General features: G+C 46.7%; 1 protein-coding gene across 4 annotated transcripts in view; it reads left to right on the top strand.

The window, feature by feature from the left end:
• The window catches only part of oxr1a (oxidation resistance 1a), a 162,744-nt gene that overhangs the window by 130,075 nt on the left and 18,192 nt on the right, over positions 1–14,477 (top strand). For all 4 annotated transcript variants that reach the window (XM_084444253.1, XM_084444252.1, XM_084444251.1 and 1 more), the window contains 2 exons: positions 2,217–2,324; positions 4,152–4,265. In XM_084444253.1, coding sequence (XP_084300379.1) covers positions 2,217–2,324; positions 4,152–4,265 — 222 coding nt within the window. The remainder of the gene's footprint in view (positions 1–2,216; positions 2,325–4,151; positions 4,266–14,477) is intronic.

Genomic DNA, 14,477 nt, shown 5'->3' with positions numbered 1-14,477 from the left:
TTATTATATTTGTGGCGTAGCTCCCGCGGGGTTCGGTCCTGTGCTGTGGAGCAGGAACACCGCACGGCAACCGATCCTCGCCGCTACGCTTTATCAAATCATCAAATCAAACATCTGCCAATTAGCGTGGTCGGCACGCCTTTCGGGGGTCTCGAAGGACATATTGATTCATGAAGGACGAGTTCCATTCGACCTAACTTTGAAAATGATCAAATTACCAATTAAACTCGGTCAATCTAATCAGCCCCAGCAGTCTGCTTGTTGGTCCTGGGCCTACACCAGACTCTCACTCCTCCACAAGTTGTTTCACCTCCAGCTGTCCAGGGCACAGGAGCGGCATGTGGAACCCCGTGGCCATCAGGAGCATCTGTTTTCACCCTCGCTGGGATTTGATTATGGATAAACATCGGGCTGTTGTTTCGGACGAATACTTTGACTAACCTAAAACTGAGTTTTTGCCTAGATTTCCATTTTACCTGGTAACTATCCACCGACAGACAGAATCTCAGGACCTACTGGTATGTGGCCTTGAGCCCTGATGCTGCAGGCTCACTACTATAGGACCCCAACCACTATTACTGAACGTGTTTGACCCGGACCTGACGTTGCATCCTGCCCTCATGAGACTGTCCTCATGATGCCCCTGTCATCTGATAAAGATGTCTCACACTGCAGTGGGATGAGCAGAGAGCAACCAGTCAGATTCTAAAGAGGGTTTTTGTCTTTCTCTATCTTCTAGTAAATAAGAAACTTGGTACTTTAGCACTTTAGGTCTCTGAGTGTGTGATTTCGGTGTGTTTGACATTTGTTTCCCAGTCGCCCAAGCGATTTCACAGTTGCCAAGGCTACGCTTCTGCATTGTGTGCTTGTTTCTGTGTTCCCTCTATGTGTAGAGTTAGAAAATGATTCTGTTGTTGTGAATGACAGCGTGACGGTCCGGTGCACAATGATCCTGAGCTGTTCATTTTCATTGTCTGCTTCTGACTTAAATGTCTGTGTTTGTGTGTTCTAATCTCTACCTAGCTGCTTGTGTCTCTTTGTGTGTGTGTGTGTGTGTGTGTGTGTGTGTGTTTGTGTGTGTCTGTCTGTCTGCCTGTCTGTCTCTGTACAAAAATATCCTCCTGGAGAGAAGCTGTCACCTTTAGAGTTGGGCAAAAATCCCTCCTCCTTGTTAAGGAGCTCACACACACATGGTACTGTGGAGGAGACAGCTGATGCTGTCCCATGACTATTCCACTAAAACACACCAAGCCATTATGCCTAATTATACTCAAGTCACACAGTCTTTCACACACACACACACACACACACACACACACACACACACACACACACACACACACACACATACACACACATCGTCTGTGTCCCTGCATGCTCCATTGAGCCCCGCTTCTCAAACATAGACACACACACACACACACACACACACAGTCTAGGAATGCCTGACATATCTATCATCTGCACTCCACTACACTAATGTTAGTTAAAGGTATTTATTAAACCAGTTTAGTCACACAGCAGCACACACACGTCTCAGTTAGTGCCGGTATAGTAGATTCTGTGAAATTGCACCAGTGCCACCCTGAAGGGCAGAGCAGGATACAGGTGTAGTTTTCACTGTAGTGCTCTGGCACAACAACAAGTCGACCCGCACACAATACCCCCCCCCCCCACCTTCCCCCCACACAGCTGTCACATTCTAATTGTCTGTAGAGAGGTGTGTGCCGACGGAGCATAAACCAGGCTTAAAGCTCTGCCGTGTGCATGTGTGTCTGTGTGTGTGTGTGTGTGTGTGTGTTTGTCATTTTAGACACAGTGTACTTCTCTCTGGAGAGCAGCCTGTGTCTCCTTTACCTCCTCCACAGTCTGGGCCAGTGACTAGTAGTTACAACACAAAGCTCCTACTGACACTCACACAGCTCTGAGCCCACATTACATAACCCACCCCGTTTTGCGTCCTGGTGAAGCCCACAGCCGTCCACAGGAGACTTAAGTCTCGGATTAAGTAGGAGATAAGAGACAGGTGGCCTGACTAGCCCACTAAAGGCCGGGTCCAGCCCCAAAAGACAGACACAGAGGCCGGGCCCCAGCACACAGATATAGACCAGGCCCCCCATACGCAGACACAGGCCAGCACATAGGCACAGGCCAGGTCCAGGTCCCCAGGTGTGTGAGTGATATTCTCTGCTTCTCTTTGTTTTTCTGTCGTCCAGGTGGAGTCGCGGGACACGTTGAACAGCATTGCGCTCCAGTTTGACACCACACCCAACGAGCTGGTTCAGCTGAATAAGCTCTTCTCCAGAGCAGTGGTCCCTGGCCAGGTGGGGACTCCTAAACTGCACTCACTACCAGCCGTCTCTCATTCCGCAACATTAGAAGCCGCTCTCTCCCTCTCTCTCTCTCTCTCTCTCTCTCTCTCTCATACATTCACTACGCACGCACACACACACACACACACACACACACACACACTGCACCACCACCATCACTCACAAACGCATTAATTGCATTCATCCACCTTCACACACTCATGCTGTCCTCAGTCACTATCTGTTCTCGCACGACCACCTCAGTCCCCTTCCTGTGGCATCACTCATCATAACCTTAGACTGCTTTCACTAACCACACACTACACGTTAGGACCTATTCTAACTTATTATCCTGTATCTCTGCCTGTCAACCACCAAAAACGCTGCGTCATGTTAAACAAGGTTAAAATCTCAAAGACCCAAAATCTCTGTCCTCCTAGAAGTGACTGTTCTATGAGTCTGTTTGGCTACATTATTCTTGTTGATGTTGATAAAGCAGCAGCTCTCTCCGTTGTCCTCAAACGCCCCCCTCTCTGGGTTAAGTGGCCTCTTGAAGCACTCCCTATGGTGTTAATGGAGCATAAACTCTGTCTCTCTTGGTGCCCGAACAACATCCACTTGAACAGAGACTTAAGCCACAACGCTCTAATCTCATTGGTCAGTCTCAGCATTCAGGGCAGAGCTAATGCACCAATGAGGTGTAGTGTAGTCTTGATGTCAGCCCACCATTGGCTGGGCACATGGGGAGCCCTACTCCTGTTCCTCTGGCAGGAGATGTTTATATAACAAACCAGTCAGCCAGCCAGCAAAACATTCAGCCTGCCACCCGGTCGTCGTGCTAGCCAGACAACGAACCAGTTGTCTAGACAGTCAGCCACCCACCACTCAGTCACCACCAAAGCATTTCAGATTGAACACACTCCCTCGTTAAAACCCCCTGGGCCCAGTTCAGCATGTCCTAGAGCAGGGGTTCCCAACCTTTCTTCCCCAGAGCCCCCCTAACTTACACCTAATGGAATTTGCGCCCCCCCCCCACAAGTCGTGAACTCCCAGTCTGTGTATGTGTATCTTATGATGGCCGACACACACTGGTCGTTCACAACGACTTGGGAAGGGGGCACACAAATTCCCTCAGGTGTTAGTTAGCGTACAATAAAGCACTTCGCCAGTGTAGCAGTGACTTTGATGTTGTCGTGATTCATAGTCTCGGATTAGTTTGTTGAATTTCAATGGTATTGTAGTGTTGTAGATACAAGGCTTTTTGGCTCTTCATCAGACATAATCATGTATTTCGTTACAATAGCTGTGTGACATGTCAATGACACGATTCTTATATTCTCATATTAAGACCTCAAATTGTCTGAGAGGAGCAAAAGCCGTGAAGTTGGCCTACACTCTCCTGGAAAATCTCAGCATCCATCAACACAGCTCACACAGTACTATACAAAACACACAGAAAACTGACACCTGGGTGTGCATGAAAGAACACATCCCATTGAACCCTCCCATTGTATTCAGATATCTTTACATTCTTCTACGGTGTTTTCATTCTTCCTGCATAATTGTTCTCAAGCCTTTCTCTGTGTGTTGTGTGTCAGTAGCATGAGACTACCCAGCTGATCACATGTATTCAATCCTGTGTGTGTATGTGTGTGTGTGTGTTTGTGCGTGCGTAGGAATGTGTGGGTGCGTGCATGCGTGAGTGACTGAAAGTATTGCGTGTGCTTTTTCATTATGCATGCGTGTGAAATAGCGTGTATTTGCATCCAGCACACGTACTGTATGTGTGTTTGCACAATCGCAAGCCTGTGTAAATACAGACACGGATTGTGTTTGCAGGTTCTGTACGTTCCTGATCCTGAGTACATATCCAGCGTGGGCAGCTCCCCCTGCCTCAGCCCCATCAGCCCTCTGTCTCCCACGTCCTCCGAAGCTGACTTAGAGAAGGTGACGGTATGTTGACCACATGGCGCCTCACGCACACACACACACACACACACACACACACACAGGAACTCACATGCACATGGTCAGGCAGCGGAGCACCTTCAGCGGCAGACTGATTCTGATACAGCGCGCTTCCGTAATCCGTAGGTCCTTCCTACCAGCCGCCATCAGGCTGGTCAATGCATCCCCTGACTGGCTGGACACTCTGGACCCGAGCCAGCTTGGAGGGAGCTAAGTCAGTTTGTTTTGGTGCCCAGATGTTTCTTGGACAGGACAGTTGACAGTTTACAGTCCAGTTATTATTTATCAATTGGCATAGTCCTTGTTTGATTTGACTGACACTGTACGTATTGCACACGATTACCGCTTGAGATTATAGACGGATATTTGTTGTATATTTTTCATTGTTGTACATTTTTCATATTTGGTGTACCTACTGTAATTAGTCGCTTTTTGTTGTCCTTAGTAACAACAATTTCCCCTTGGGGATAAATAAATCAGCCACCACACACACACACTCCCGCACCCATACAAGGTCACAAACAGCCACACGAACGCACGCACCGTCACACTGTCTGCTCACTTCCTGTCTGATATCATGTGGATGTTTTACTCTCCGCGTAACAAATCCAACAGCAAAGAGGCTCAGTCTTCAAACCCGCTGTGCACCAGCAGTAGTGTATTAGGAGTGTGTTCTACTGTCTGCTTACTGCATGACTCAGTACCATGCATGATGACTGGGATGCATAGTGCTGCCTAAATAGCTCATGAAACAGCCCTTTGTTCTGTCAGCTATGTGAGTGAATACCCATAACCCATGCCTTTGTTATCTCCTATACATTTATGTGGCCGTTCAAGGCAGTTTGATAGTAAGTATAGAATATAATGGAATACTGTAGTTCTATTCAGAACCTGAAGAATAGAGAAGTGTAAAAGTCATCGAGGTTCAGTCAACCACCTCAACATGAGCAGTAACGACTGAGGCTGGGGACTTGGATCAGCTCCCTGGTCTATTGCATTCACAGTGTACAGACACATTTTGCTGCAGATCAAAGACAAATATTATTTCAGGTCTTGTGTTATAGACGGACTCCTTAGCTTCTACAGCTTTGAATGGCTTACACAGTCCATATGAAACATTTATATGTGAACTCTGGTGAGCTTTAGTGATCTCACTATACTGAACCATGGCTAGGCTATAGCTTGGCTGGCTTATATAGAGATAAGATACAACTTTTATTGTCCAGCAAAGGTTGGAAATTTGTATTTGGTCTCGTCACAGGGTGAGAAAACCCATAGTCTTATATTATGTAGCAGATCTGGATATTGGTCAGTCACTAGGTCAGTATGTACCAGGGAAGGACAGGATGGCAGGTGAGAGGGCTTCAGGTCTGCTGCTGTTGGTTCCTTTCTGATGGAGCACTGCCAACTCCTCTCTGATTGGCTGAGATCAGCACCTTCCGTCATCTTCTTCCCCTTCCTCCCTGAGCCGCCTCGTCCAGCGCCAAATGAGGCAATCGTTAAACGGCTCACGACCACTGTGACCCCCCAAAGAAATGAAACCGCTTGTCTCTGACTGTCTCCATGGCGACTGGGTTCTGTTTTCATTGCCTTATCAGAAAATGGGTGCCACTGTGGCTCCACTGCCTGTCTCTGTGTCTGTCGGGATCTGTGTCTAGGTCTGTACCCGTGTCTGTGCCTGTGTCTGTCTGTGTCTGTATATATGTGTCTGTCTGTCTGTGCCTATGTCTGTACCTGTGTTTGTCTGTGTCTGTGTTTGTCTGTGTCTGTACCTGTGTTTGTCTGTGTCTGTACCTGTGTTTGTGCCTATGTCTGCCTGCGCCTCTGTGTCTGTCTGTGCCTGTGTGTGTCTGTGCTCGTGTCTGTGTCTGTGTTTGTGTTTGTGTCTGTGTCTGTCTATGCCTTTGTCTGTGCCTGTGTTTGTGTATGTGCCCTTCTCTACAACCTCTCCCTCCTTCTCTCCTCCCTTTCTGCTACCAGCAAGACCTTGTTCATATAGTTGGCTAGTTATTAGGCCACGGCCGCGAGAACAGGAGCATATTTCTTGGCTCTCATCAGAGAAGTATCGGAGCGAGGCTGTGACTGCAGAGAAATTAAGCCTTTAAAAGTGACGCTCCATCTGATATTAAGGACCACCAATGAAGAGGGGCTCATTCGCCCAGACAGGCACACACATACATTTTTTCAGAGCATGTGCTTCGAGGACAGTGGTAAAATAACCTCACTGTGTGTGTGTGTGTGTGCGTGTGCGTGTGCGTGTGCGTGTGCGTGTGCGTGTGCGTGTGCGTGTGCGTGTGCGTGTGTGTGTGTGTGTGTAACAAGCCAAACGAAGAGCCTTAATAACCCATTTCCTCTGCTTATTTTAAAATCTCAGCCAAGCTTTTAATTACCCAGCTCTTTTGGTAGGCTCCAGAGTATTACCAACGATGTTGCTGAAAAGAGGTGCTACTGAGAGGTCGGCATATAATAGGACAAAATGCTCAGCGATAACCTTGATACGTTTTCTCAAAGGAAGATCTAGTTGCTCTGTTTTGTTGTTTAAATCAAATCTAGCAAGTGTAGTGACTACATTTTCTGCACCCTTGTTTCTACAGTATATTGATTTGTCAAACAGTCTGTGTAATGTGGATCATTCAGAATGTCAGTAATGTTATTAGCCATGAATAGCACTAATAAGTCAGCTCTCCGTCTGGGATGAAAATTAAGTAGTGGGTTGAAGTGTCCTTATTACCCAGTCAGCTGGTCAGCTGCTACTGCTGGCAGCAGGATATTCACACCTCACAGCCATGTCTGTCCTGGCTGACCGTCAAGCTGTCAGGAGACTATCTGGCAGCCTGTGGCTGGATCGGGGCTGTCTGGCAGCAGCTAGCTGGGCCTGGGCTTGGGTGACATCTGGGTGGTCGGACACGTCCTCGGATGTCCTCCAGGCCCAGTCCAGCCAGTCCATACCTCCTTGACCTGCCAAGGTGCTACTTCTTCAGACTTCTACTTCTGAAGTCTTCCTGGGCCACAGCCCTGCTCCATCCCTCCTTCCCTCCCTCCCTAGTTCAGTGTGCAGTGGATTGGTCTAAAATTAGAGCTAGAGAAAGTAGGACCAGTGTAAATCACCTGCTGATGACTCTGGGGCCAGCTAGACTGGAAGTAATCTAGTTCACCACCTCCTCAACCTTGCCAATAATCTCCCTTGGGTGCGTGCACACACACACACATGCACCACCTGCCTGTTTAGTGGCCAAAATAACTTTAAGTAAATAAGTTTTGTTCTATATTTTGTTACAAACTCACTGTTGGAGAACATGTCCACAAGGGGGAGCAGTGGATTGAATTTTGTTGACACTGTCAGCACTGTATGGTGTAGCACTATCGTTGTGACTATTATTGCACTAATATATCATATATATATTTAGTCAGTCATAGACCTGTCCTTCACTCCTTCATATTTCCCATAGGAACAAGATGGCGGAGGTCCAGTGCGAGTTCCTCAGGCTGGATTACTGTAGTGCTGCTTGGCAAGCCTCCCAAAGCCTCCATACATAAGCTCCAGATGGCCTTTCCTAGACTCTCCATGCCTCTGCACCCCACACCAACATAAGAACCCCCCCACCCCCGCCCCCTCTTCCCACACACACACACACACTTCCCTTTTGATGTCTAACTGACCACATCCTGTGTTCAAGGTCGCAGGGAAAATTCAGTCAGGGACATGGAGTCAGAATTCAGAATTCTGTTGCTATGGTTAGGAATCAGAGTTCTGCTACGGCTAGGGGAGTGGATGAGGGGAGTGGACGAGGGGAGTGGACGAGGGGAGTGGACGAGGACCGCTTGGTCGCTCGCACAGCACTTGTTCTGCTCCTGTGGGCTGCAAAGAGACAATACCTCAGCACTTAATAAATAGTATCCTGTACATAATGCACATAATGAATAGCCCTTTATACAGGTAGGTAGTCTACCTGATAGATCACTTTTGACCAGTAGTGCACATTTCTGCACATGATAGTTCAGGCATTGGTGTCAAGGCTGTAGCTGTTGTATTGAGCCATATGTTATGTTTCTACTGATCGTAGTTGTTGAGTCTGTGCAGACGGTTCTGTTTACTGTACTCCTATGATGAACATGTGGTAAAGAAACCAGATGTTGAGGACAATGTATTCATGACTCAACTTTATCATCACTCGTTAACTAAATACATCTCCTCCTCAGCCTTTCTTCAAGAGTACAGTGCTATCGATGGACATTACAGTACAAGCACATGCTAAATGGGGTGGGGGTCTTGAATGCCCATGGCCCTCACCTACACCCGACCCCCCGACCTCTAACAAAACCCCGTCATGGACTGTCCCTTCTGCCTGGTACCCGCTGATGACATCATCGTTGCCTGTGAGCAGGGTGTGAGCTGAGGGGGTTATTAACACAGGCCGAACCAGGAAGGTTGATCCCGCGCCACACCTCCGAGGGCCCACCTCAATCACTAGCACACACCCGGGAGGGACGAGCAGAACAAACAGTGATCATACAGAATATTGCAGCATTGTGTTTGGGAGCAATAGAGCACAGCCTATGGATGCAATATCCGCAGCTACGGTATACAGCCGAGGGTTGACTTCAAACCTGTAGCCCAGGAGACTGAATAGATTTCCTTCTAAGGCCTGTGGGACCAAGGCCCGGCCATGCTCTGATAACCCTTTCAATCCTTCCCCACTCATTCTCTTGGCTGTTTGCCCTGCTATTCTCCTCCCACGGGCTTCTGGATACACAAGGTTAACCATTACTGAGGAGTGAAAATGAATCTGGTTGCTCCAGAGTGATAGTGGGCCTTAATGGGGTGTGAGAGATGAGGGGCTTCACTGTAGCTCCGAGACCAGAGAGTGAACCCTGTCTGGCCTGATCTTCACAGATAACATAGGACCCCACTGCGTCCGTCACAGGATTATTGACACTCTCCAATCTCTGATAAAAAGACGCCCAGTCTTGGATCTGAGCGTCACGCGATCTTAAGCGTCTCAGCAGCTTCAACCAACAAGAGTGCTGGTGGCGCTGGCTCGGTGCTGTCGGATTAGTCATATACCACAACCGTCGAGTGAGTTATTGCTTTTATACAACGGTAACATGATCGGGAGACATTTATGGGATAAATACCTACTATTTCAGTGCCTTAATATCGATTTTAGTGAGTTTCAAAGCGACGAACAATGAGTCCTACCAACCAAAATAAATACTCCTGACTAACATAGCTAGCCATGAACAAAGTGTAGCTTGCCTTTGCTGTGCAACTGCAAGTTGCAAAAGTGGTGACGATAAATCAGAGTGGTAGGCTACAGGACGGATAGAACAACTCAAAATTGACATTGAATGTTTCCATTTTTCTTGAGGAGCAACCGTAATGTAACCAACAGACCATTATGCAATGGAACTAACGCTTTTACAGGCAGTAATAATTGGCGCAGTAATATTTCACATAGAACGGTAAAGAGGCTTTGCCCGTGGTATATCTTAACCAATCAGATTGCGAGATTGGGACTACCTGTTGTAATATGTATGCACTATACACTGCGGCCTCTCGGTTGGGATGTAAGTATCGTTTCTGTTGGTCTGTGATCATCAGTGGAGTCTGGGTGTGAAATCACACAGTCCTCCATGTTCCACTCACAGTCTCAGCGCCAGCGATGGGCCCAGCTGCTGTGTGGATATGAACAGCGCCGGGGTGACAGACAGTGCTGTTGAGGGGCTGTTCACAGCGCCAGGCTCATACGGACGGAGAGTGGCTGTGTGGGAGGGAGGACTAGCCGGCTGCGTTATGTTAGCTATAGTGGAGAGCAGGCCAGACTGCACACACACTGCAACACCCTTCCCTGACTTCCTCACAACCAGGTGGCGTGTGACGCTGCACCCACAGGTGTGTGTCATAGCTCCTCTTTCCTATGCAGTTATGACACATAGACATCTGTTAGACTGTTAATTATAAAACGGGTAGTTCCAGCCACACAACCTGGTTGGTTGATAGTTGCTTTCCAACAGTGGTAAAATAACGACTACCACACTCACACCCAACCCTTTACATGGCCATATGCTCCTTCCAGCTCTCTGGGTTTACGTTCCAACCTGCACAACAACCGGTTTACTTTGCTGTTGTTGTTTTTATCTGTATTGTTTGTCTTTCACTTCAACGTCTTCTGCTCGGCGATGTGCTGCTGCTGGAGGTGTGTCATGAGGAGTGTTATTTGAGGGTTGTTAGCAGAGCTGGGGTATGAGAGCACTGCTTCTTTGTGCCTCGGTGCCAGATCACAGCCCCCCCGTGATCTAGCAGAAAGGGCCATATTATTAGCACGAGTCATTTGGAAAGTGGCCAGTCGAAGGAGGAGAGGAGGGAGGGAGGACCGGGAAGCTTGTTGAACTGGAGAGAGGACGACTAGCCCAGCAGCAAAGCCTTCTGAAGTCATGTGCGCCTGTGTTCTTGCTTCCAACGAGTGTCGTGTCCTGTTTCGACAGAGAGCAGGCCCCCCTCCCGTACCGTGCATGCCAGGCTCCCCTCTACCAGACGTGTTGTGCCTGAACAGATGGCCTTGCCCCCCCCCATCCACCCACCACCACCACCTCCCCGCTTGGATGTCGGTGACTCTGCTGGTGGAGGGTCAGCCTGGGTCAGTTGCTCGGAGCTTTCTGTGGGAGCACTGGGAGACGGAGACGCAGAGGTGTGGGAGTGCGTGTCGGGAGGGCAGCCGACTGACTGCCGTACGCTCCGGCTCTCTCTCTTTCTCTCATGCACTCTCTCTCTCTTGCACGTGTGCTCTCTCTATCTCTGCATCTCACACCTTCTCTTCCCTTCTCTTCTGTTCTCTCATTTCTTTCTCTCTTTTCTTCTCTGTTTCCCTTTTCTTCTCACCACCATTGGCCTAGTCCACCACTCACTCACCTAGCCCAGCCAGACGCCCAGACCACCTAGTCCAGCCAGACGCCCAGACCACCTAGCCCAGCCAGACGCCCAGACCACCTAGCCCAGCCAGACGCCCAGACCACCTAGCCCAGCCAGACACCCAGACCACCTAGCCCAGCCAGACACCCAGACCAGCTAGCCCAGCCAGACACCCAGACCACCTAGCCCAGCCAGACACCCAGACCACCTAGCCCAGCCAGACGCCCAGACCACCTAGCCCAGCCAGACGCCCAGACCACCTAGCCCAGCCAGACGCCCAGACCACCTAGCCCAGCCAGACGCCCAGACCACCTAGCCCAGCCAGATGCCCAGACACCTTGCCTGGTGTTCACAGGCCAGCACACACCATCTGTGGCCCTTTGCTGAACTCCCATGGACTGATAACAGAAGGAGCACAGGAATCATGTGTACCGGTTGGTACACTAGACAGAAGCACACAGGAGCAGAGATTGGTTATCTGCACTTGACACAATATACATTCCTTGCATGGTACATATTTGTATGTCTGACGAGTAAATGTCATACAGTATGTGTAATAAGTGAAGGCTGCAGACTCGTTGTTGCCATGACCCCAGTGGGGTTAGCAGTGTGGTTGTACCTTGGGCTCAGTGCATGGAGATCATATGGCCGGAGACAGAGACAGTCAGCAGTGGCGTGCGCTCAGTCACACGGCCCTCTGTTGTTGTCCGTTCTAGGCCACAAGTGTGGTGTATGAACTCAGTTTACATTCCAGCAAGTAAGAACTTCCTGTCAGTGCACATGTGACCTACACACAGACATGCGCACAGAGTGCACAAACAGCTTCTGATGAATGTAATACAGTATGCACACAGTATGTAGAATCATGTTAAGCCTGGTCATGGCTATGCCTGTTCATATCATGCTAACCAGGCATCAAGCTGAGCTGTGAAGAGGAGCGCCTCGGTTTCACAGGAATACTTTTGTATAATTACTATTATGAATCTCAGAGGAGGAGTGTCTATTTATCCTGATTAGAGGCCTCTTCTTCCTAAAGGCTTCATGTGACCTGATTGTCTCGCAGTGCAGAAGATATTTGTACATGCTAGTCTATATATTGTACTTAGAGAGTGAGTCACATTAGTTTGATAGAGGGAGAGGGAAACTTGTTAGATGGGGTTTAGCCAACTGAAGCAAGATTTGCATTATTATACAACAGCACTGTTGCATATGATTCCATCAAATCCAAAACACAGGATATAACTGGATATATTGAGCACAGGATATAACAGGATGTATAAACACAGGATATAACAGGATATATAAACAGGATATAACTGGATATATAAACACAGGATATAACAGGATGTATAAACAGAGGATATAACAGGATGTATAAACACAGGATATAACTGGATATATAAACACAGGATATAACAGGATGTATAAACACAGGATATAACAGGATGTATAAACAGAGGATATAACAGGATGTACAGTATAAACACAGGATGACAGGAGGTATAAAAACAGGATATAGCAGGATGTAAAATGGGCTCCAAAATTACTGGAACCCCTGACTGGCAATGGACAAACGATACAAAAAATATAGAATTATAGAGAAGCTGAAAATATCAATGTGTGAAATACTGTACTTTATTAATGTTTCAATGGAATTGAACAAAATCATAATTATTTTATGACAAATAAATGTAAACAAAATCGAGGTTTCAAAATTATTGGCACCCCTCATTTAGTACTTAGTGCTGTAATGTTTGTCAAGGTTAAGGAAGACATTTGGAGGGACACTGTATAAACACAGGATATAACAGTGTGTATAAACACAGGATATAACGGCGTGTATAAACACAGGATATAACAGCGTGTATAAACACAGGATATAACAGCGTGTATAAACACAGGATATAACGGCGTGTATAAACACAGGATATAACAGCGTGTATAAACACAGGATATAACAGCGTGTATAAACACAGGATATAACGGCGTGTATAAACACAGGATATAACGGTGTGTATAAACACAGGATATAACAGCGTGTATAAACACAGGATATAACAGCGTGTATAAACACAGGATATAACAGCGTGTATAAACACAGGATATAACAGTGTGTATAAACACAGGATATAACAGCGTGTATAAACACAGGATATAACGGCGTGTATAAACACAGGATATAACAGCGTGTATAAACACAGGATATAACAGCGTGTATAAACACAGGATATAACAGCGTGTATAAACACAGGATATAACAGCGTGTATAAACACAGGATATAACAGCGTGTATAAACACAGGATATAACAGGATGTATAAACACAGGATATAACAGCGTGTATAAACACAGGATATAACAGGATGTATAAACACAGGATATAACGGCGTGTATAAACACAGGATATAACTGTGTATAAACACAGGATATAACTGTGTATAAACACAGGATATAACAGCGTGTATAAACACAGGATATAACAGTGTGTATAAACACAGGATATAACAGCGTGTATAAACACAGGATATAACAGCGTGTATAAACACAGGATATAACAGCGTGTATAAACACAGGATATAACGGCGTGTATAAACACAGGATATAACAGCGTGTATAAACACAGGATATAACAGCGTGTATAAACACAGGATATAACAGCGTGTATAAACACAGGATATAACAGGATGTATAAACACAGGATATAACGGCGTGTATAAACACAGGATATAACTGTGTGTATAAACACAGGATATAACTGTGTATAAACACAGGATATAACAGCGTGTATAAACACAGGATATAACAGGATGTATAAACACAGGATATAACGGCGTGTATAAACACAGGATATAACAGTGTGTATAAACACAGGATATAACAGCGTGTATAAACACAGGATATAACAGCGTGTATAAACACAGGATATAACTGTGTACAAACACAGGATATAACAGCGTGTATAAACACAGGATATAACAGCGTGTATAAACACAGGATATAACAGCGTGTATAAACACAGGATATAACAGCGTGTATAAACACAGGATATAACTGTGTATAAACACAGGATATAACTGTGTATAAACACAGGATATAACGGCGTGCATAAACACAGGATATAACTGTGCATAAACACAGGATATAACTGTGTATAAACACAGGATATAACGGCGTGTATAAACACAGGATATAACGGCGTGTATAAACACAGGATATAACAGCGTGTATAAACACAGGATATAACTGTGCATAAACACAGGATATAACTGTGTATAAACACAGGATATA

This window comes from Borostomias antarcticus, assembly GCF_949987555.1.
Source record: "Borostomias antarcticus genome assembly, chromosome: 10".
NCBI classification, from domain to species: Eukaryota; Metazoa; Chordata; class Actinopteri; order Stomiiformes; family Stomiidae; genus Borostomias; species Borostomias antarcticus.
This window is presented reverse-complemented; position numbering and strand designations above follow the sequence as displayed.